This window comes from Taurulus bubalis, assembly GCF_910589615.1.
Source record: "Taurulus bubalis genome assembly, chromosome: 20".
In the NCBI taxonomy this organism is placed as follows: domain Eukaryota; kingdom Metazoa; phylum Chordata; class Actinopteri; order Perciformes; family Cottidae; genus Taurulus; species Taurulus bubalis.
In genome coordinates, this window is record NC_136608.1 from 11,584,495 (window position 1) to 11,606,598 (window position 22,104).

At 42.3% G+C, this 22,104-nt stretch overlaps 1 protein-coding gene across 1 annotated transcript in view; it reads right to left on the reverse strand.

Moving 5' to 3' along the window:
* The window catches only part of tmtc2a (transmembrane O-mannosyltransferase targeting cadherins 2a), a gene marked incomplete at both ends in the record, with an annotated part of 44,816 nt that overhangs the window by 11,838 nt on the left and 10,874 nt on the right, over positions 1-22,104 (reverse strand). Inside the window, 4 exons of the mRNA XM_079236102.1 lie at positions 314-399; positions 1,155-1,269; positions 1,526-2,366; positions 10,711-11,326. Coding sequence (XP_079092228.1) covers positions 314-399; positions 1,155-1,269; positions 1,526-2,366; positions 10,711-11,326 — 1,658 coding nt within the window. The remainder of the gene's footprint in view (positions 1-313; positions 400-1,154; positions 1,270-1,525; positions 2,367-10,710; positions 11,327-22,104) is intronic.

The following is a 22,104-nucleotide window of genomic DNA, read 5'->3' on the forward strand; positions in this document are numbered from 1 at the left end:
AAAGCAGTCTGGAACACGTCCTGTCCTCTCTCATAAAATGGTCCCTCATCACACATGCAGGCACTCAAGTGTGAGATTGAATCTCATCATTTCACCGTCAACTTGAAATAGCCTGAATATGGCCCTCCAAATGAGTGTGTGGAAAAAGAACATCTTATTCAGCACTCAGCTTGGACCATGATGGTGATCCAATAATGGCCCTTGGCTCACATCTGATTAATCAATGAGGGAGAAAATCTAATCGCTTAGTTATAACTCTTCCCCTGATCACAACCACCGCCACAAAATGAGACTTTTGTTGTCGTTTACTTACATGCCAGTGTTGGCCGACTCCCAATGGCCAGTTTGTAATAATGCAGTGCTTCAGAAAAACGCTCATTCTCCTGCAGCAGCAAACCACTAGAAGACACCAAAAAAATGCAAAAATGTGAGACATTTTAAAACATCATTAACCGCATAACTGAGGATCTGTCTAGGTATTTTGAATCTGTGAAGGTTTACCCTGAAATTACAGCATGTCAAAGTGTTAAGGGGTCTGAGAAATAAAATAACAAAAACTATAGCAGCTTCTGTACCCCCATTGTACCCGACCATCCATAACATTGAAATTGCACCTCAGTTTCAAAGAATGTCAAAACACCATCAATAGGTCTTCACTTTTCCCTATGTTGCATTGCCAGCTTCCTGACACCCGTAACTTGAGAGGGAATAGAGAAGCGGGGAGAAAAAAACAGTGCCAGCATGAGAGACATGGGTCTGCTCTGAGGTTTTGGCACCTTTAAACCCTGTGTTCAAGGATTGGAGGCGGCCTTGTGTCCTCCCACAGGCCCCGCAAAGCAGGACTTATCAATCAGCAGCCGAAGGTACAAAGAGCCAGAGACCCACAAAGTGATTTCTTATTCGTCGCACTATTGCATCACACGTAGCTCTGAGTCTCACTTGCTTCTTTCCTCATGTATTAGATCTATTTTTGCTGTCTTTAAGATCTCCCTGTCTGTCACTCTCTCTTTCAGTATTCTATTTCCCTTTCTCCCTTCTGCCTTTCTTGTTCTGCCGCTGCAATCTCAAGTGATGGATGGGAGGAATCAGAAGCCGTTCGTGTCAAGACTTTGCAAACAGGAGGAGGGGGAGCAGGGGTCTTTATTAATACTCACAGGTTATACAGCATGTCGGCCATGTTCCCTCGGTGGTGAAGAGCGTTTCTGTATGCCTTCTCTGCCTCCGCCATCTTGCCCTGGTTCTTTAGTACATTCCCCAAGTTTCCCCATGCTACAGGAGACATGTGTCAGTGAAAAGTTACACAACGTTGGTATTCATTGCAAAAGAGTGTTATTGTCGTCAATTTGCTGAAATAAAACAAATAAAAATAGAATAAATTAGTGTTTGTCTCTGTCCGATAGTCAACCGAGAGAGTCCCATTTGAATTGTTCTATGAACTAAATACATGATGTTTGTCAATTTAAAAAGGTCCCATGGTTGTCCCCTTGATACCCATCTCCAATGATAACTGCCGCCCGTCTCTTACCTTTAGCAGGATTCACACTAATCCCAGACTTGTAGAGATTCTCCTCGTTGCTCCAGTCCCTGTTTCTTTGAACAGTTCTGAGTCCATTCAGCAGCACCAGTCCCGCACAGAGACACAGCAGTAAGGCCTTGCAGCCTCTAGTCCTCAGTCTAACGTACAAGTTTCTTGCACCAGCAGCGACCAGTAAACAAAAGCCTATACTGGGGATGTATAGTACCCTCTCTGCAATAACAAAACCTACATAAAAGAAGAGGTTTGTGGCTGGGATGAAAGGCAATGAAACAATCCCTAATGAAAAGAGTACTAGGTTTCGTGTCGGGGGCAGGGATGTCCGTGGAGGGCAGTGGTGGAGTCCAGCTGACCCGTTAAGGGTGGTCTTCACTGACCCTGGGTCTGTGTTATGGTTTGTGTCAGGGGCATGGTAACCATTCCCATTGGTGATTGATTTTCCATTGGTGACATAGGCTTTCCCATTGGTTTCCTTGGATGCGGATGTGGAGGTGGGGCCGCGGAGGCCAAACAAACTCAGGAGGACAAATCCACCATAAAAGGCAACAGTGTGAAGGTTCCTCCAGTCGGCCAAGGACCTGACCAAGGGCACAGCATCCATGGACCAATCAAAACTGAGCTTGTCGGGGCAGAGCAGCAGCCATGCGTTGGCAACCGGCAGGTGGAGGAACGTTAGTGTTCGAGTGAGAAAATGTGGCGAGTCAGCCGCAGGGTTGTCAGAGTTGGAGAAGTTGGGAGGCTTATTACCCATCCAGTAGAGCCGAGCAGACAGCAGGAGCACTCCCCAGGAAGCCAGCACGCCAAGACTCAGCAGAACACTGATGTTCTTTTTCTGGAAGGGAGGAGAGAATAAAAAGGTCATGCAAAAGGAAAACACCTAAATCAACATTTTAGTCCGGAGGAGCTCAGTCAGTCAAAGCCGCAATGTTTTGTCTGCATTCCAGAGCACCTGAATTTGTTTTCATTTTGGAAGGCTATTTCAATAACAGTCACGATCTTGTTCATAGCTGAATCAGAGCAATAATGGTCGTATAAATGTAACGGGGGTCACTGTAGACAACAAGTTAATAAGAAGGATGTTCCAGTCTTTCAGTATGAGCTGTTATGGTATGATTTATAAAGCCACTTTTGAAATAAAGAAAAAGCTTGTAAAAGTATTACCCCACTATCCCCTATAGAAAGAGAAACTGTGGAAAGCAATCTCTGGAATGTTTTTGATAGCTTCCTAGGGCATAAACCACACTCATGTACAATTATACAGTTCTTTGAAACACTAGCACACTTCTTAAAATCTAAATGCATCATAGCCAGAAACAACACAGATCGGTTTACATGAAAATAGTGAAATATAATATTCACACTGATGAAAGACACATTGGGATTTGGACAGCTGGGCGCTGCAATGTTTGTCTCTTTTGGTCAGCAACATTGTGACAGTTTACATTAAGAGATAATCATTTTTTAATGGAATATGTCATACTCAAAAGAACATTTTATCGAGGATAACAAGTGAAAAGCCACAAAAAATAGTGAAAGAAATCAATGTACTTCCACAAAGATGTAATGTAAAGATTATTACTACAACTTTCCACATAGTAAAACACATTCGCCTCATTTCTGACCTGGTTGAGGTCAACTTTGAAGTTCATTTAAAGCATGAGAGGATTTGTCTCTAAGTCCTTGCTTATTGCCTGTCAGGGTTGCAGTGAGTGTGACTAGTAATCAGCTTTAGACTTATTGTGTTGGTATGTAGATGCTGTTTACATCTCATAAGAGCCTTAATTCTGCAGCATGATCACTATTAGGCCCTCTGTCACGCAACACCTTCAAACGAACTGGCACACGCAACCGCTTGTCACCGTGGCCTAAACAGAATGCTGTGCTTGCATTGATACATACTTGGAAGGAAACACAGAGGACATTTGGTTCGTGATGCTTCAGGAAAATCATTGCATGCATTAATTCGATTCAAAGCCAGACACAGGAACAATGTGATGTGACACTACAGAGCCAAAATGATCATTCATTTCAGTTGCTTCACAATGGAGGCCACTATTGATGTCTGGAAGTCTGCAGTTTGAGATACAGTTGCTATAACATGACAAGGTTGTGCAATCACATCCTTGACCTTTAATCAGTGGCTTGTTAAATTACATTCATTGTTGACGCTCGGGAGGGAAATGCCTTTCATTAAGATTAAACTGAAATGTCATACAGACTCATTGACAGAGACGAGCTGCCGCAGTCCTGACTAAAACCGTGCTTGTTATTCATGTTCCTAACAGAGTTTACCTAATGGACTAAAAACGACAAAACATCATGAGTGATGAGCATAGAGATGCTGCTCACTTCCTAGTTTCTGAGCCCACTTATTTCTTCAGAGTAATATGAACTGTATTTAAACCTGTCCAGGGGGGAATTAGGTGTGTGTGTGTGTGTGTGTGTGTGTGTGTGTGTGTGTGTGTGTGTGTGTGTGTGTGTGTGTGTGTGTGTGTGTGTGTGTGCATACACATGTGCATACTTTCATAATTGAATTGCTGTTCTGTGTGGTATGAAAGTGCAGGGCAAGAGGATAGTTTACATGTAAGTAGTCTGTAGGTGTATTGTCTTTGATGTCTTCTATAACTCAAACTGTTGATCCAGTGTAGCCCTACTTTTCTTTGTATCTCCTAATTAAGTTTACTCTACCACAGTAATAATTTACACTGTCTGTATAATCCGCAATGGATGAATTGCACAATAGGCAGATAATAGCTACGCAGAGCACAAAGAACAAGCTTTCATTTGTCTCATTAATATACTTTGGAGAGAAATACTCCCTCTCTCACAATGAGCATGCTTGAGTCAGGTTGTGCCCACTTTCAGAAACCCTGATGGAAAACAGCAAGTGAACCATAACAAACCTATGTTAGGATTAGAATAAGAGGTTTAGCATTGACTCCCGTGACCAACTAGCTCCAGTTGGTTTCTGCATATCTGAAATGAGGTTAGCTGAGGGACGAAGTGAAGACACAGCTAGTGACAGAAAGCCACTTGTCAATAGTAAGATGGAAAAGGGCCAGTTCAAGGAGTTCAACATTTCGGATGAGCAGTGGGGAAGTGAGAGTGAAAAAAAATTGGATATTGATTTGCATGCTGAAAGGCAGCACACAAAGGATAAGAGAGAGTGCCTTTTACACAAAAAGGGGGTGTACTTATTGATGGATAGCCCACATTACCTATCAAGGGAGGAAACTGTCTGAAAAATCCAATTCTGCTTGGCATCAGAAGATAAGCCAATTGCAGCAAGAGAGTCATTTGTGGTATTTAGGTGAATGAGCTTCCTTTTACCCCTCACTGCCTTGTCTATTTCTAAATCGTTCCTTAACTGACTTCCCGATCGATCACACAACGCACCTGCAAGCATGCGAGAAATGAGGCTGGATCTGCTTTTAAATGATGTATGACTGAATTAATTCACAAACTCAGCAACAAATAACTGTAGCTTTTCGAGCCAACTTAACACACGAATCCCTTGTGGGATTTTAGAAGCAACACATTGATCAACCAGGACTGAAGGTGAAAGGATTGCCAGTTGTATTTTCCTGTATTGCTTCAAGTCTGGTATGACCGTCCCTCTCCTCTCAGTAGAGTCTTCTGTTCTAGGTAGAAAATAGATCTTCAATAACCCAACAACTGAATAGTTCCCTACGAAACTACACCCTGGTCAGAGGATTGTTGGCAGGGCACCATGCTGACTAATGCAGCTCTTCAAATGAGCTGGCTTTGTGATTTAGTGGTCATTTAAAACAATAAGAGTAACGCCTCCATGAATCATTAAATGGGCAACTTCAGCTCGAGGTATCTATGAATCTGCTCGTAGAATCCAGTTTGAACACTACCTAAACAAGATATTTCTTGGCCCTCTCTCCTGGTGCACACTGACTCCTGGCAGGAGAAGCACAGGTGTAACTAATCACATTAATGATGGCCCTGCCACGTTTCAAGCTCTCCAGACCTAATTAAGGTTACGAGTCACACCTGTGTTTGACAAGCCAGACTTCCACAACAAGAGAGAGCTATTCTGCTTCTACTTGTCCTCATAAGTAAAAACAAAAATCGGACAAATTCCATTGCATTTCTCTATATACTTTCTATAAAAAATGTCCTTTGTAACAAAGTCATGATAGCAACTTGAAATAAATATGATCAGGATAATTTATTGGCTTCAACTAGAAAAATAAAAATAAGTAAAATTCAGGGATTTTTTTTTACAATTACAAGTATTCCTTATTTGTAGCCCTTTTAATGATGTGCCAAAACAAAGTCCAGCAAGAAATTTACCGTATGTTAAACTGTCCTGCACTGAAATCCAAACGCAGTTAGCCATAGCTAATCCATGGGGGTACTTTCTGTATTTACTTTCAAGTTTTTTCTAATTTTGCTGTTCAGCTTTACTGTAACATAAATCCATGGGAACATGTTTTAGCTATGATTGATTTGCCTTCATGTGATCTGTGTGTATCCATAGAGGACGGCTGGCATAATCCCCAGCCAACTGTCAAATGCAACATCCCGCTGGCGCCAAGCCTTTGAACCTTCACATATCTCTTACACTTCCTCATTTGGAAATTCAGAGTCAATTTGTTTTTTTCCTCTACTACTTTTTATTCCACTTTCAGTTTTTATCCACTTTTTCCTGAATTAACCCTTCTCTCGTTCTCTCCGTCTCTCTCTTCCCGCACATAAACATACAGTATTAAGCTCCCGAGCCTTCATCTTTTAACGGTGCCATTCATTATTAGCTCTCGTTTTATTAATCCCAGAAATGTGTGGTCTGCCTGTTGACACTGTAGCGTGCAGAGTGTTTAAAACATGCCTGAAGAAACAGCGGGATACGGCTGAGTTCATACGCGCACTGTTTAAAGCTGCTGTGGACTGATGCAAGACAGCAGGGGATCAATCTTCCGGACTTTCCTTGTTAAAGTCATATCCCATTCCAATCGCTCATAACTCTTTCCAGAAACACTAGGCTTATCAGGGATGGGATTTCTACCACTTGTTTAGGAACATTTAATCAACATCTTATATGCTGCCAAATCTATTTAGAAAATGTTAGATTTCTTGTAACTCAAATGCTAAAGAAAAAATATCATGCCAACCATATCATTTTATTGCCAACTACTTATCAGGACTAAAAGATTAATTAAATATTAAAAGGTGTATATATATATTTTGGTCTTGCGTTCAAGTTGAGGTGGGAGCTACATAACCTGACTGTGGAGCAATTCTTTCTCAGCAACATGTGCATGGAAAGGCCTTCAAAGTTGTGGACACGCTGTATTTGCACAGCACACATCCAGCCGTGCTCCTATTTGATGCATTACCAGTGGCATGTTAAATTGGGATGAAAGGTACAATGAGGCATGCATCCAGTTCATTTTCCAACTCTCTTATGTGTACTGGATTCTGCTGACTTGGCGCAACTCCCCCAAGTCATCAGAGAGCAGCATTGGCTGGCATTGACAGGGCTGACTTTGATAGAGTGACCTAATTACCCCATTAGTTCTCTCCATGAAAGCCTCACTGCTGCTGGCAAAGGGAACTGTAATGAGATGGTCACAGGTTGAAGCCTCGCGTGCTGTCCACCAAGACAGCTGGTGAAGGCATAGGGCGCCGGTGGTGTTAACGTGACATTTAAAGAGCTTCCTGTTTGAGTAAGATAGGGACATCACTGTGAAAAAAGGGGGTTTACGATGACGTGGGGATCCTTAATGATCTTGATCAAATGACATCCAGCTTTGTTGGTTTTGTTGTAATTGCTAATTTGTACTATTAAGGATAATTATCTTCAAATTGCATAGCCAGGTTAAACAATACAATGGGTCTCATGCAAGAAGCACAAACAGATTAGCTCCATTTACACTTCAAAGTCTTGTGTCCCGATCCACATATGCGTCACCAATGGCTAGATCACAAATCCGATTTCTGTCTTGGTTTCAGTGCGGTTTCCCCCGCTGCAGCCCAGAGGGTAGTCACCTAAAGCGGTTTAGCACCAGAAGAACAATAACTTTACCCTTTTAGTTACAACAATTAACCCTGAGCAACAACAGCTATACCAACAATTAAAAACAAGGTTGTGCAAGTATGAGTTTGTGTAAGGTATGTTTAGGATAAGAAATGAGATGATGCCCTACTTTTGTCATTCCAGTGATATGGCATACCCACGAATGCAGGCTAAATAAAGAGCATGCAGCAGAACGTGCAACAGAAGGCGTCCTTTTACAGCCAAATGCTTCTGCTTAGGAGATAATTGGGACAACATCCTTCAAACCGTTAGCTGGTTATACTGAACTTTAATTTGAGAGCTTGATGAGGCAAACAGGGAGGAGTCAGCAACACTTTAAGAACACAATACAATCCCTCTAATGCCCATGTGCCTCAAGTAAAATGAGAATCAAAAAATTATGTAGGAGTATGGAGGATTATTTGAGGAATTATATTTCACACCTTTTTGATTTAGTGCTTTCAACACAAGGTCTAAGCCCTGACCTTTTGTTATTCAGTAAAGTAAATGCTTGAAATCCCCTTCTAATGAAATTACTCTTGCCTGCCAAAGTTCTACAGTTTACCTCAAGCTTAGCAGAGAGGTTCGACCTTCCCTAATACCAACATAAGCAAACTATTTCCCTGGACCTGTCTAAAGCCTGGTGCCTCATTCATCAACCTGTTTGTTTTAGCCATTGACAAACTGAGTGGAAAGAACAATGTTCTTATGATACTGGCCTGTAAGACTCATTCTCATTCTGCCCTCAATAGGCTGCAGCGCTAACGCCACACCTTTCTTTGTCTCCATCTTCCAATTCCTAACACTCCCTCCGTTCTACCTCGTCTCATTTCAAATCTCATCTCAGTCTGATTAGGGAGTTAATAGGATGAGAAATGGAGTGCTGGCAAGAGCGAAGCACATCTGTCTCCTGCTCTCACATCTCTCTCCAGCTGATTTGCGGTCAGATAGCGTCACGTGGAGCTTTTTACAATCTTTTGCTTCCTTGTGGAAGAGATGAGACATTTTTTATTTAAATACGAAATAGCACATGCTGCATTGTTCTCCACCGAGAATGTTTTCAACCTCTCCATCTACCGTCAAATTCAATGGCTACTGACAGTGTGCCTCAGTGGCAGAGTGTGATACAGCAGACGCCATGGTCGTCCATTCCCAAAGTGCTTTTAGGGCACAGTAGGTGAGAACGAGCCAGACCAGATAAAGGAAAGGAAGTGAGGGCATAGTTTCCCTTCTCCCTTTTGTGTTCCCATGCGTCCTGAGATGTCTGGCTCATAATCGAGGAAACAATTGCCCCCGTGGCCGGCCACAGCACATAACCAGCTCCCTGCCAAGATATCTGTGACCCGGGCAATAGAGGAGGGCACTGCCAGAGTGATAAACCAGCCAGATGTGCTGGAGGCGGCGATGGGGGATTGGCACCAGGACCTGACAGGCTGGCACAGGGATGCCGGCTAGGGCCATTGTGTCTGGACAGAGAGGCGGAGGCTGCTGATGATATCCCTGCTCTCCAGTGGGATAAATACACAGGGAAATGGGATTTTTCATAAAGGCTTCTGACGAGTACTGAGGGTGATGAAATCGTTCAGGCTGTAATGCAACAGACTGGAAAAAAGTGGTGCTGGAAGTCTCTGGCTCAACTCTGTTTGCACATGGCCAGACAAAAACATGTGAATGCCTGGTGATACAATACATCACGACAAATACTGCATTTTAGGAGGGTTTCACGTTCCTCAGTCAATTTAGATTTTTTTTTTTGATATTTCTTTTGTTTTTAGGATTTAAGTTGAGATGATGTGATCATACACAATGTGATTTAGCAGCTTTAATAAATGACTTGGAAGACATGGTCTTGAAGTTTGTGAAAGCGCACACACACACACACACACACACACACACACACACAGTCGAGCACTGAGAAGAGAAAACATTATAACTCCCTCTTTCTCCCCACCCTGATCTCTCTGGGCCGCTCATCGCAGGCCCACTAATAACAGTTGAGGGTTATCTTTCTGCCAGAAACCCCGACAGGAGAAGCTGCCCCACAGGTACGGTAAAGCCTGACACACTTGAAGGTAGAACATGTTTTCATTTGGAGGCTAGCTGTGTCAATAAGATTGTCTGTAAAGTTTGTTCTGGTCTGCAGTTTGCATACACCAGAAAGTTCCATAGGACGTTTGTGATGAGCTATGCAAGGTTACGTCACAAACCTTGCTATTAAAAAAAAAGAAGGTATTTATAGATGTTTCCTCAAGAAGAAACCACTATGAAAAAGCATCATCACCATTGAGAGCCAGACTGTCCTTGCTCAGTAAACCCAAGGGTACTTTTTATTGCGCTAGTTATGCATTTTACGAGGGCCATCATGTTGGCTAAGGAGCAGTTTCTCTAATCAAATGTAGAGTGCTTACGAGAGGAGCTTTTCCAGTCAAACACTGATCCCCATAATCAGATGAGTCACTGCCTCAAGGTTGTCCTCCACAAATAACTTGAGTTTGAAGGGGAAAAGGGAGTCTTGCAGAAGACAAATAGTGTGTGTATGTGCGTGTGTACATTGTTTGTACAGCTTACTCGACAAGTGGGGGGAAAAATCATTTACTAGAGTAGGATGTGTTATTGTTTTTCTGCACATACCTTTCGTCACCTTATATTGAACGCAAAACAATTCACCCTTAAAATAGCTTTTCCTGTGCTCTTTCTCCCTCTTGAAACAAACACACACACACACACACACACACACACACACACACACACACACTAAGGCTGAGATCCTAATCTAAATTCACTTGCATTAATGTGCATCTATTTACTGCAGCAAACTGAAGTTGGTGGCAGCGTTGCAAGGAATTGGAAAACTTCCTCTGTGCATATCGTTTCTTCCCGTTTAGCAGATGACAAATGACAATAGTTTACTTTTCATTCACCAACTGTGCGGTTTTTGCATCGGCAAACAGCTTTCCTAATTACACTCCTAATGAAAAGCAAACAGCATGCACAAACAAAACTTAATCCACCATACAGAAACCACAACAGCTGGCTGGATGAGGTATGCCTCTGAGGGAATAAAGAGGAAACTGATGGAGACGCCAAGAGCCAGGGAAGATGGCATTCCGCGTGTCATGCATTCATTTACCTTTCCAAGCAGGAGGAGAAGCGCCTGGCGCAACCGGAGTCTCTGAAACACGAAGAGGTCGTACACGACCGACACGGCCAGCACCGTCACCCCCTGCTCCTTCCACAGCATACTGGCAGCAGCACACCACAGGCTGGCCAGCATCCAGCCCCAGCACCAGCCGGCTGAGCTGCCGCCACATCGCCCGGTCTGAAAAGTCCCACGTGGGTCCCTGCGAAGTCCACAGTGTCTCACATAGCAGAGAAGAGACAGCAAAAAGAACAACGCGGCGCCAACGTCCGCCCTCCCAACCACACCAGCGACCGCTTCAGTGTGAACCGGATGAGACGCAAAAAGCAGGCCAGCCAGCAGGCTCCACAGTCCGCCGCCGAGAAGCGGGCGACTGAAGGCCGTGAAGAGGGCGGTGACCAGGCCGTGCAGCACCACGTTCAGCAGGTGGTAGCCCCAGGGACGCTGGGCATGCAGGGTGTAGTTGAGGCGGAAGGAGAGGGTGCAGAGTGGACGGTAGGACTTGTGGCTGCCGCTGTGAGAGAGCAGGGTGCCCCAGAAGTCGTCAAACAGGATGTTGGTCCACGGAGTCTCAGGAAGAAGGTCCTGGTTGGTCTTAATGGCTCGACTAAAAGGAGCAGAAAAAATAGAATCGTTACTATAAAGTATTCTAAACTAATCATTTTAACATGTAAGTATGAACAGGTGATTTATTTTCCAAATACTTTTTGTTGGACACACACGTATGTACAGCACGGCCACATGGGATAATATGTTTCCCACATTGCTGATGATAGTCATGAGTGGAATTTAATAGACAAATGCAATGAGGATGCCAAATGTAATAAACAGGCCACAGAGTGTGTGATTAAATACACAGACGTCTGCATTGTTGCTCTCGCTCACACTCGCAGCATGTGCCTATATGTCACAGGTGCATTGCACACTCGCACTCTCAGGTGACTTCACACCCCCGAGGCTGCTGTGGATTCTCATAATTAGGGGATCATTACTGGGAATACAAACTCGTTCGTGTATACTCACAGACTGCAACAAATGAGGTTCACCACATGGAGAGTGATGGATGGCAGCTACCACAACTCCCCCACAAGATACAGTGTTATAAATAAAAGATACAGCTGGCATAGGTATTACAAACAGGCTGTCAACTTTAAAAAGAATTGGATTTGTCAGCTTAATGTAAATGCTTTTTCCATGTTCTGTCAGTGAACTGTCTACTGACTTCGAGACACATGATTTCATCGGTTTCTAGCAGGTATCTGATCACAACATCTGATTTAATTTATATTTTTTCTTTAATATCTTTACACGTTTTTACCGATGCCCGGAGCTCCCCCATTCACCCGGCGGGTACGCAGAGGGAAGTTGGGTGAAAATCAAACACACAAGCAATCACAACAGCTAAAGAGATTCAGATTCAGATTGCAGCAAAATTTAAAATAAAATCTGAAGCAGAATGTCAGAAGAAAATAGGAAGGATACCTGATGTAACAAAGACAGAGGACTTTTTGTATGATTACTACATTATTAATTCATAGTCATAATCAGATTGATGGAAGATAATAGTAACTTGATGCAAAAAGGTTAAAGAGTTTCATAAGAACTACACTTAGCCGTAGACAATGCCACCTAACAAGACCAAGCATACTCAAGTATACTGCAGCAACAAAAAACTAAAATCAAATCACCTTCTAGTGAAAGTAAAACTGATATATATCAAAGAAACCAATAATACAATAACCACTACACATATTTTATTTTTGCACCAGGCAATAATGTATTTGCATGTTGCAACAGGAAAATGTATGGTTCTGAATGTCATAACATGTGTGTTTTGATCACACTGGCCTAATGGCAATCTTCTTTTCTCAGGGCTCGATTGCGGTCAGTGTTGTTTCTGTTCTCGTGCACGGCGCACCAGAAAGGGAAAAGACAGCGACAGGGGGCCAGCCGAGGACTTCCTTTGTCTAGAGATTGTAACTTAGTGCTGAGTGCATAAAGAAGAGGGAGGGAGAGATCGAGCTGCCAGCCTGCACCCAGCATGAGAGCAGCAAAGGTAAGAAGGGAAGGACTGACAATGCGGGGGGGAAAGAAAACACAACCTGATGAATCCGGTGTTAAAGTGAGAATTGCTCAATGTGTTAATCCTTATTTAAATGTAATTTCCTTGAACAGCCTTGTCATCACATGAGCTGTAGTAAATTCCCTCATTTCCCAGGATTGTTCTGCGAAAGTGTGCTTCTCAGGCTCTGAGTTGCAACAAGCCAAAGGGGAACTCTCCCTTGTCTGATATTTCTAAAGACCCAGTGCATTACATCATCCAGTTTTTTTCTCTGTAATTCCACAGTGAGCTATTATTCATAAAACGTTTTACAGTCCCAGTACAGTGCGACGTATGATATGACGACGGGAGCCCTTATATCATATAAGGGCAATAAACATACATTGAAATGTAAAGATTATCAACATTGAACGTTTTATGAATGCCGTATTTACAATAATGTCCTGAGAGACTACAGCAATCTCGCATTACAATACCGCCTCAGCCTTGAAAATGGAAATGAAAAGATTTAGATTCCTTCCTGAAACTGAATAACTAGCATGTCCACCAAATTCTGCAATTGTGGCCATGTTTTTCCCAGTGTCCCCTCAAGCAATAACAGCACATTATCAAATCCAAACATGGCTCGATTCACCCTCACCCAGCTCCCTCGCGTCCCCTGGTAGGCCTTGGATCTCAATACTCTCTGGTGATAAATAATTTAAATATTCAAATCAGCGCCAACCACTCATCTCCCTCCCTGATCCCGCCCGGCACTGGAGGATGAAAAGAAAGCATTGGCCACGAGGGGAATGGGTTGAAAGTACTGGTTGTGTGTATGCGTGTGTGTGTGCGTGTGTTTGTGTGTGTGTGCGCGTGTTTGTGTGTGTGTGTGTTTCATTGTGGTTATACGGGCTAAAGAAATAGATGGCGACATGCAAGGTCTGTCTTTGTGTTTGTGCGCGTGCGGGTGCGTCTGTGTCTGTGTGTGTGTGTGTGTGTGTGACAGTAGAGCCTGTGCTGACGGCTTCATTGAGGCCTGTCGCTGCAGCGGTGCAGATAGAGTGGTCTCCCGTAGTGATTGCTCTTACAGAGGGGGGTCTTTTGTATTCAGCCACCGTATGTGGGGCAGGCAGGCAGGCAGGCTGCAGGGCGCTCTATTCACAATCCTCAAAGTACAGGACGGGGTTGGTCTGTTCAATTTTCTTTTTTCTTGGGGTGGAGGGGTTAAAATCGGGAGGGATTTCCATCATAGCCTGAAAAGAGACTTTTTTTTAAGAACCATTTGTGAGAGTGCGAGGTGTTCTTTCACCTGTCCACTGCTTTTAGTGGCGAGAAAATTGGCTGTCTTTCAGTGTTTGGGCTTGTTTCTTTTCAATATGCAAATGAAGCACTCCACCACCTCCCAAACAGTGATCTCACCACCAGTGATTTGCTTCTTCAAGTGCTGTTGCTGCCTACAGGCACACACTGGGCCTCTTGTTGGAACCTACATTCCCTAAATATACATTGAACATTCAAAATATAAGGGACCTAATGACATTTTCTCCAACCTGATTGGATGACGTAAAAGTCATTATTCATTATTATAATACATCAGTCCCAAAGGAGATGTGGACAAAGAGAGGAAGAGGGTTTTTTTTCTCCAAGATTACTGCTTGATTTAGGGTGGAATGGAAATGATTGCGTCTCCCAAAAATACAGCTAAGGTGGAGCAGATATTTCATGTCTTTGTGCAGCTGCTATAAACAGATCTGTCGGGATAATCTTTTGATGAATGAAATATTTACAGTTTCTATGATTAGCAGAAGGGAATAAAGTGTACAGATTTTCCACTCTGCCCTCCTCGGTGTAAAATAATGAAAATAGATGAACATTTTTAACCCGTCACCAACATTCCTGTTAATCAGATTATCAGAAGCGCTACGTCGGATAAAACGGGTTCACAGTGAAGTTTTCCTGCACACAAAGTCATGTTTACATGAAGTATTTCTCACCAACATGTTTAATTGAGATCCAACACATGTGAGTGCATCTTACTCCTCAAAACATTTGCAAAGTTAATGTCATTCATTATTTTTAAATATTGGTTGTTTTCAAATACATGTGGTAATCTGACAATCAGCCGAAATTTGAAAACAGGAATTGGTGAAAAAAAGGTGAAAAAAGCCCCATGGTACCTTTTTTGTTTTTAAATTTGATAAATTAAACGAGTACATTCACAGAGCTATGAGAGTATACAGTACGTTCTTACACAACCGACCACATGCAGACAGAACTATCTACACATATAGTAATGGAAGCTAATCTAAACAACTTTTCCCAAACAATTTCAACATTTATTATGGAAATTCAATAAAAACAGTTGTTTTTGTTATTGCATCTGTGTTAAGTTCAGTTGACAGACTTCTGATAAGTGTCTGCACAAACACACACGGCTCTACACTAAAGTGCATTACTCTGTGGTCAGCCTCCATAAACCCACCTTTTAGTTTACGTTGTTTTCTGCACAAATAGAACAGCAATATTAACTGCAATACAAAACACTGCACTTGAGTCTGCTTTAAATATTTGGGCTCTGGTCCAGCCTGCCTGTCTGCTGCATGTGCAGTGGCCGGCCTGCTCGGCTCTAATAAACATCTGCAGTATAAACTGCCATCGCTTAACGTAATCAGGACTGGCTGAATTACAACCTTTACTAGCAGAGTGCATCCTCCGGCTCCCTGACAGCAGTAATGAGATGGATTAGCCAATCATCCTAAAAACAGCACTGCTAATGGATACTGAGCTGTACATTATTTCAGGATATCATCACCTCTTTGTTCTTTTCCTGTTAGCATGTCTTTTTTTCTAGCCACCTCCAGCCATTGTTTAACCTAATTTCTAGTATTTATGAAGTTAATATCATGTCATCAATCCATTTTACCTCCCTAATTTATTACCATTACTGTCTTCCTTTCTGCTCCTTTCTCCTTTGAACCGCTCTACTTCAGGAGGTAACTCATCTGAACAGGTCTGCTGTGGTACCAAGTTCTTTTCAGTGCCCCATTGTCTGTCCAAGATCTAATAAATTCCCATCTCTTTACTGACCGAGAGTGCTAATTAAGTACAAAGACGCAGAGCGGCAGACAGTCCTATTCACACAATGCTAATCTTGGGCTGGCGCGCCGCTGAAGTAAACACTTCACTGCACAGGAACACCGATGATTTAGACCCTGTGAGAAGAGAAGTCCTCCGTGCTGAAGGGACAACCCGTCCATATCACAGCAGCACAGAGGGCCATGTGTTGAGGTGGAGCCACTAAAGAGCACTGTGATTCTAAACAAGTGAAATTTGCCGTGATCACCATGAATCTAACCCCATTGTGTTCCTAAATGGTAAAGAGTCACAGAAGACTTAAAGAGCCATACAACTTAACTGCAACATCCCCATTTTGGTTCCAGTAGGGAACCTTTTGCTGCATATCATCATCCCCCTTCATGTTGCCTTCACTGTCACTATCACGACTGCAAAAATAATAGGACAAGAGTACATTTCAAGAGCACACAGCTTCTCTAACATGAGGATTTGCTGGTTTTCTGTGCTTTATATTTTTGCAAACTCAATGTTTTTTTGTTTGTTTTCTTTTGACCTTTAGTCAGACACAAGACATCCTTCTGGGTTTTAAAATACAGATTTTTGTTTTTCACTGTTTTCTCATGTGTTTTCTCACCCCAAAAGATAATACAGACAAATACAACAACAAATTGAAGTTATTTAAAACCAGTAGATTCTTTGTTCTTCCTAGTTCTTCCCTGTTAAATACATTATGCTTCCAATGACTCATCATGACTAAGCCAATAACAAATGGTTGATCATTTACTGACAGTGATTGTAAACATCAAGTTTGTCTGCGTTCTCAAAACAAATTGCATTGGAAGAGGAGTCTCTCATCGCATCCATTACCAATTATTGATTTCATCATCGTCATTTCGATTCTGTCTTACCAGCGCAAGCATGGAGATAAGGGGCAGTGTATTAAAGAGGGATGGAGAGAGTGTGTGTGTGGGTGTCAGGGTCCAGATAACCTCTGTGGTAATCCAATTCTAACAGGATTAAAAAGTGATCATGGAGTTTCTGAGACATGCACGGGGGTCAAGGGTCAACGAGTAATCTGATTTAAAGGTTGTGTGTGTGTGCGCTCAAAGTGCTCACACACAGATGGACACGATATGTAATCTATACGAAGCAGTGTTCTAAATCCATGGGGTGCTGGAGTTGGAAGGAAAACACTGGTCGTGGCTTTGTTCCCGGTGAACGCCGCCACAGCTGGTTGAGGATAAAAAATCCCATAAATTTCAGCTCAATGGTCACTGCAGCGGGGAACGTATTGTGCTGCACCGCATGAGGCGAGCGAACACGTGGAGATCCATCCTAGAAGTGTCTACCCATCCATCACAGTGCAAGGTGGAACGATCATGCGTAAAGCCGTTAGGCTCGCCGACGGGGTCTGAGTGATTCATTCATTGGCTGATAATCAGCTTCTATAATGCTGCCAGCACGTGGCCACAGCATGATGGCAGGGGTGATGAAGATGAAAGAGTAAGATGAGTTCTGGAGTTCTGATGTTATGTCCTCATCAATATTCCTCCTACGTAAATAACGATACCGTTCCCTTTTTACATGTTCTTCTCCTCACTAAATGGTTATGCTGCAGAGACGCACAATGCACAAAGATGTTGATGAAATATTTCCTTTTTTTTGATCAACTCTTTGTTTCTGATTAGTTTGTATATCTGTAGACTGAAAGGGTCAGGAAGTTAGCTTTAAGGGTGGGTTCAAACATCATACGTCAGCCACACCACTGGCAGAACAATATCCCCACCAGAAGTGGCACCGCAGCTTTCCCACACTCAGTCTCACGGCAAACTGGCACGAATATGGGAGGAGAGGAAAAATGCATAAATGTCCAGATAGCATTCATAAAACTCTGACATATTGCCAGTGGCCTAGTTGTGAAAGATTTATGCTCAATCCTGCAGAGTTTCTTCCTTTTGCCGGTGCCTAAAATGAAATTTGACAGATTTTATGCCCTGCTCAGATGCAATTTTTTGTTTTTTTTCCCTCATTTGAAACGTGTGCACAGTGATAAACTGCTTCTGGATAGTGTACAACATATCTGGGCACTGATGGCATGAGAAAAAAGGATGAATCTGGCAAGATTTTTTTATCTCTTTCATATAAATACATAATATTACGGAAAATAAACCTGCGACACAGAGGATGCAACTCACTCTGTATTCAAGGCAGTAACCTACATTTTATCTTCCTGCTCAGTTCACTGGATCTATCTTTTCATTGATTAAAAATAGCCCATCCTGCAGCTCCCGGCATTTTTCCCAAGGGTACAGAATAACCAGCAAGAAGGTTCATGGAATGAAAGGCCAGTTAACTTACTTATTTTTAACTCTTCATGCAGAAAGTGAAAGCACAGCCAACTACACAAAGCAGTCTATTGTATATGCTGTATATCTTTCTTTCTTTCATTCTTTCTTTCTTTCTTTCTTTCTTTCTTTCTTTCTTTCTAAAGGGTTAATATTTGCAGTTATTTGTTGTTGTTGTTCAAAGAACCAAAGTAAAATACAATGTTTCTACTGGAAGAAAGACAAGATAAGTTTCACTCGCATCAATATTTTTCCCAAATAAGTATTATAAGTATTCATTAATTTGAATGAGCAAAATAAAACACTTGTGTTTAGGTACTCCTCATCACTGAAGCCCAGCTGTTGTGGCGTCATCACCAAGCTGAGCCCGACAGTCAACTCATACCTGATTAAGATAAAGTCTCCTCTACATCCTCAGCTGGTCCCAGCAGCCAATCAGGAGAAACAGATTTCTTTTCCGGGGGCTCCCGGCTTCAAAGAGGCTGAAACAGTCTGAGCTAAGCGTCAGGAAGTTGGCGGTCTCTCTTCTGTCAAGCCAAAGACTTGCTTTCATGTCCCCTGTGCAGCCGGTTTCCTGATTAGAAGAACAACTAACTCTAAATAGGCAAGGGTCAAGTCACTGTACTAAACGTGACTAGAATAGAGCATAACTTGAACAATTATTATTGATAAATACATCATATGAAAGCCTGTTTTTGTGTTGAGTGAGTGAGCGTCAAACATTGTCTCGCCCACCAGCTCTATTTTCAGTATATTAGTTTGAAACGCGTCAGCTTGGAGTCCGCTGGAAGCCAGACCAATCCGGTAAATGGAGAGTGGTGACGCACAATTTGTAACTGTTGTTGACCCACATTCCCTTTCTCACTACTGCTTCAAATAGATATTGTAGATCTAGAAATTAGGCAGAAATTGTAAACGATTGCCAGAATGGCGTTTTTTTTCTTCCAGTTTTGAAATCTGAAGCAGAAACCCAAGGACAGCAGAGCCATTTTGCATGTTCATCATTTCAGATTAAAGTTTCTAGTGATTAAAAGTTATGAACCCAATCACCGAGAGTGCAACTCCTTCATCTATTATTCTTCAGCGGATTGATTACAGAGTCTTTATCTCCATCTAAGTGATTGATTGATTGCTTCCCCATTAGCTGGTCGCACAAAACAGAGGTGATCTAACAACAATGCCACCACTGCCACCTCAGCAAAAAAGGAGGCAGAGCCCACCATAGCGTCCCCTGAGTGATGGTGTCAATAAAAGGCATTGATGAATCCTCTGCCCGCAGCAGGAGGAAGGCTATGGGAAATCAATGGCTAATAAACTTAATGCTCTCTCCCCAGGGCATAAATACATCAGATGCAGTGAAAGGAAAGACTGGGTTGGGAATCAGGGGGGGGGTCAAAACTCGTGCCTCACAGAATCTGCGTAATTAATTAAGTTGTTATATGATGAACATGAAACCTTCTAATGTGCAACTGCAGATGCACAAGAAGTCTTTGTAACAGTTTGTCCTTGCAGAACAGCAACTTGTTGAAGCAAGCCTCCAAGCAGACCTGACACGAGAGTATTTGAACCATAAAAAAATAAAAGCAATGTATGTGAATGTAATTGAATTGAAACACACTTGAGAGGCAGGTTTGGGGAACGTAAAGCTCACCTCAGTTCAAACGCAAATTAGAGTTTCACACCTCTGTGAACACCCCAAAGACCACCAGGAAGGTCTTTGGAAAAAGGTTCAAATACATTTTTTTCTCTCTTACACATTAAGATTATGTGAAATTCACAAGTATTTTAACAAACGCCTCACCCAATAAATGTGCCATATGCCCACAGTATGGTACTGTGCCCAACAGCATTCACAGTGAGAAGCACGCTTAAATGAGCCAATATCCAGGAGCACTGGATGCTGAGAGTTTTTTACAGGGTTTGTAAATTCCTTGGCTCCGCACACATCCAGCTCTTATCAGGGAAACAGTGGCCAATTGTAACACCCTCCATCCATCCCATTGGAGAGATCCAACCAGAAAACAACCTCCAGCAAGAAAACAAATGAGCAGCCAATCAGTCTCTCCAAATTCTACATCCAGTATGGTCTCGACAGTTGATTACACTGGCTGACAATTAGGGTGGCCTCCCCGAGTCGCCTGCATCCACAGTGATAAATGTGACACCTGATTAAAAACGGATCGAGTGCTGTTCTCTCACTGTGCCAAACAGTACATAAATCACAGCTGTGTGCAGGCTCATGATATGATTTAAAACGGCAGACGGACGTCGCTGCTGCAGATACCACATTGTTGCATCTGCGAGAATTTATGCAAAATTATGCTATTTTCTGGGATTTTAATTTGCTGCTTTTCACTATCACTAACTATGCAGAAATGATCAACAGAGCTGTAACTTTTCATTCAAAATGAAATAATAAAAAAACACTATTTGAAAAAAGAATGGAAAATGGAATATTCAATCTGCAATTAACTGTTTGTTTCCTCTCTGAATAAAGGACACTCAATAGTTTGTATGGAATATGTGACTTTTTTTGCATTTACAAAATGGGATTGTTAAAATAAAGTAGTGCTTATGCCGGAATCCTTGAAATTGGAATATTTAAAGTTACTTTATATCCTCTTACTTGGCTGTGTCAAAAATCTCTCCCTTGTCGATGTATCCACTGCTCGCTACATAATGGACACTCAATATTGAGCAAAACAATTCTGAGACCTCCGTCACATAATTTAGATGAGGCGTCAAGCAAATGCTATGAGAAATTACAACTGTAATTGTAACTGTAATGGGCTCGATAAAATATCGAACATAGTACTTTTTTTGTTCCATAAAATTTTCCAGGTCACAATACTGCATATTAATCATTTGTATAAAATAGATGACAGAAACTAATAGTACAGAATAGTAGTAAAAAAGGGGTTATTTAGACACAGCCACAGTTTAAGATAGGGCTACATACATTTTAATTAATTCAAACTGTTACTTCTTATTCATTACATTGAGCCATATTCCTGTCCAAGTATTCTCCAGAGGTCACTACTACACCTCCAGTGGCATTAGTACTTTACTATCACCAGCATGTGATCATGTATTTATTCCAGCACCAGGTACAACACCTATTCCCTTTTCCCTTCCCTCCTTAATGTATCTTACCTTCTGCTTCGACAATCAATTCCACTGGCCTAGTTACAGCAAAGCTGCGGGTGTTGGCATTAGTGACCTATAAAAACGTGCACCTCCAGCCACCTACACTCAACGTTATGGAAGCATCCCCACTCCCTCGCTTGAATTAAAATGGGGGACTTGGAACACAAAATACATCGCCTGGCATTGATTTCTCTCTCCAGGGAATAGATGCATGTTGATGGGCCCTGGAGAGTCACGGCTCAGAAAGGACAGCCAATGTTCTCAGCTCACTTTTCACCTTAGTCCAGTTCTATAATTTGCATAAACAAATATTCCAATTCACTCACGGCGTCACAGAGCACCAGGTGTGGAGACACTGCATCAACAATACCCACCAATAGCCTAACCAGAGGGTTGCAGGCACACTATTTACTGGAATCAACAGCATGGCAGACTTTGGCAATGTCAAGCTGGATCTACTATCCTTGCCAAGGAAAGAGGTTCCTGTTCTCCATTCTGCACCAAAAATATGTGCACCAAACCTTGAAAACTTGGAAATTGAAGTATTGAACTTTTGTTTACCCCTGACTCTTGTTTTGCTATAAAATAGCACACCGGAATGAATAGTTAACTAACGAGTACTTTTACTGAAGGCTAATCAAATGTGGATATGAAGAGTCCATTATTCACGTCTGTTACATGGAGACTGTTCAAAGTTCTGCGTTCCTTTTGAGAAACTGGATCATTTTTGATCTGCGGTGGAGATTATAATGAGGACAACGTTAATTGCTGATG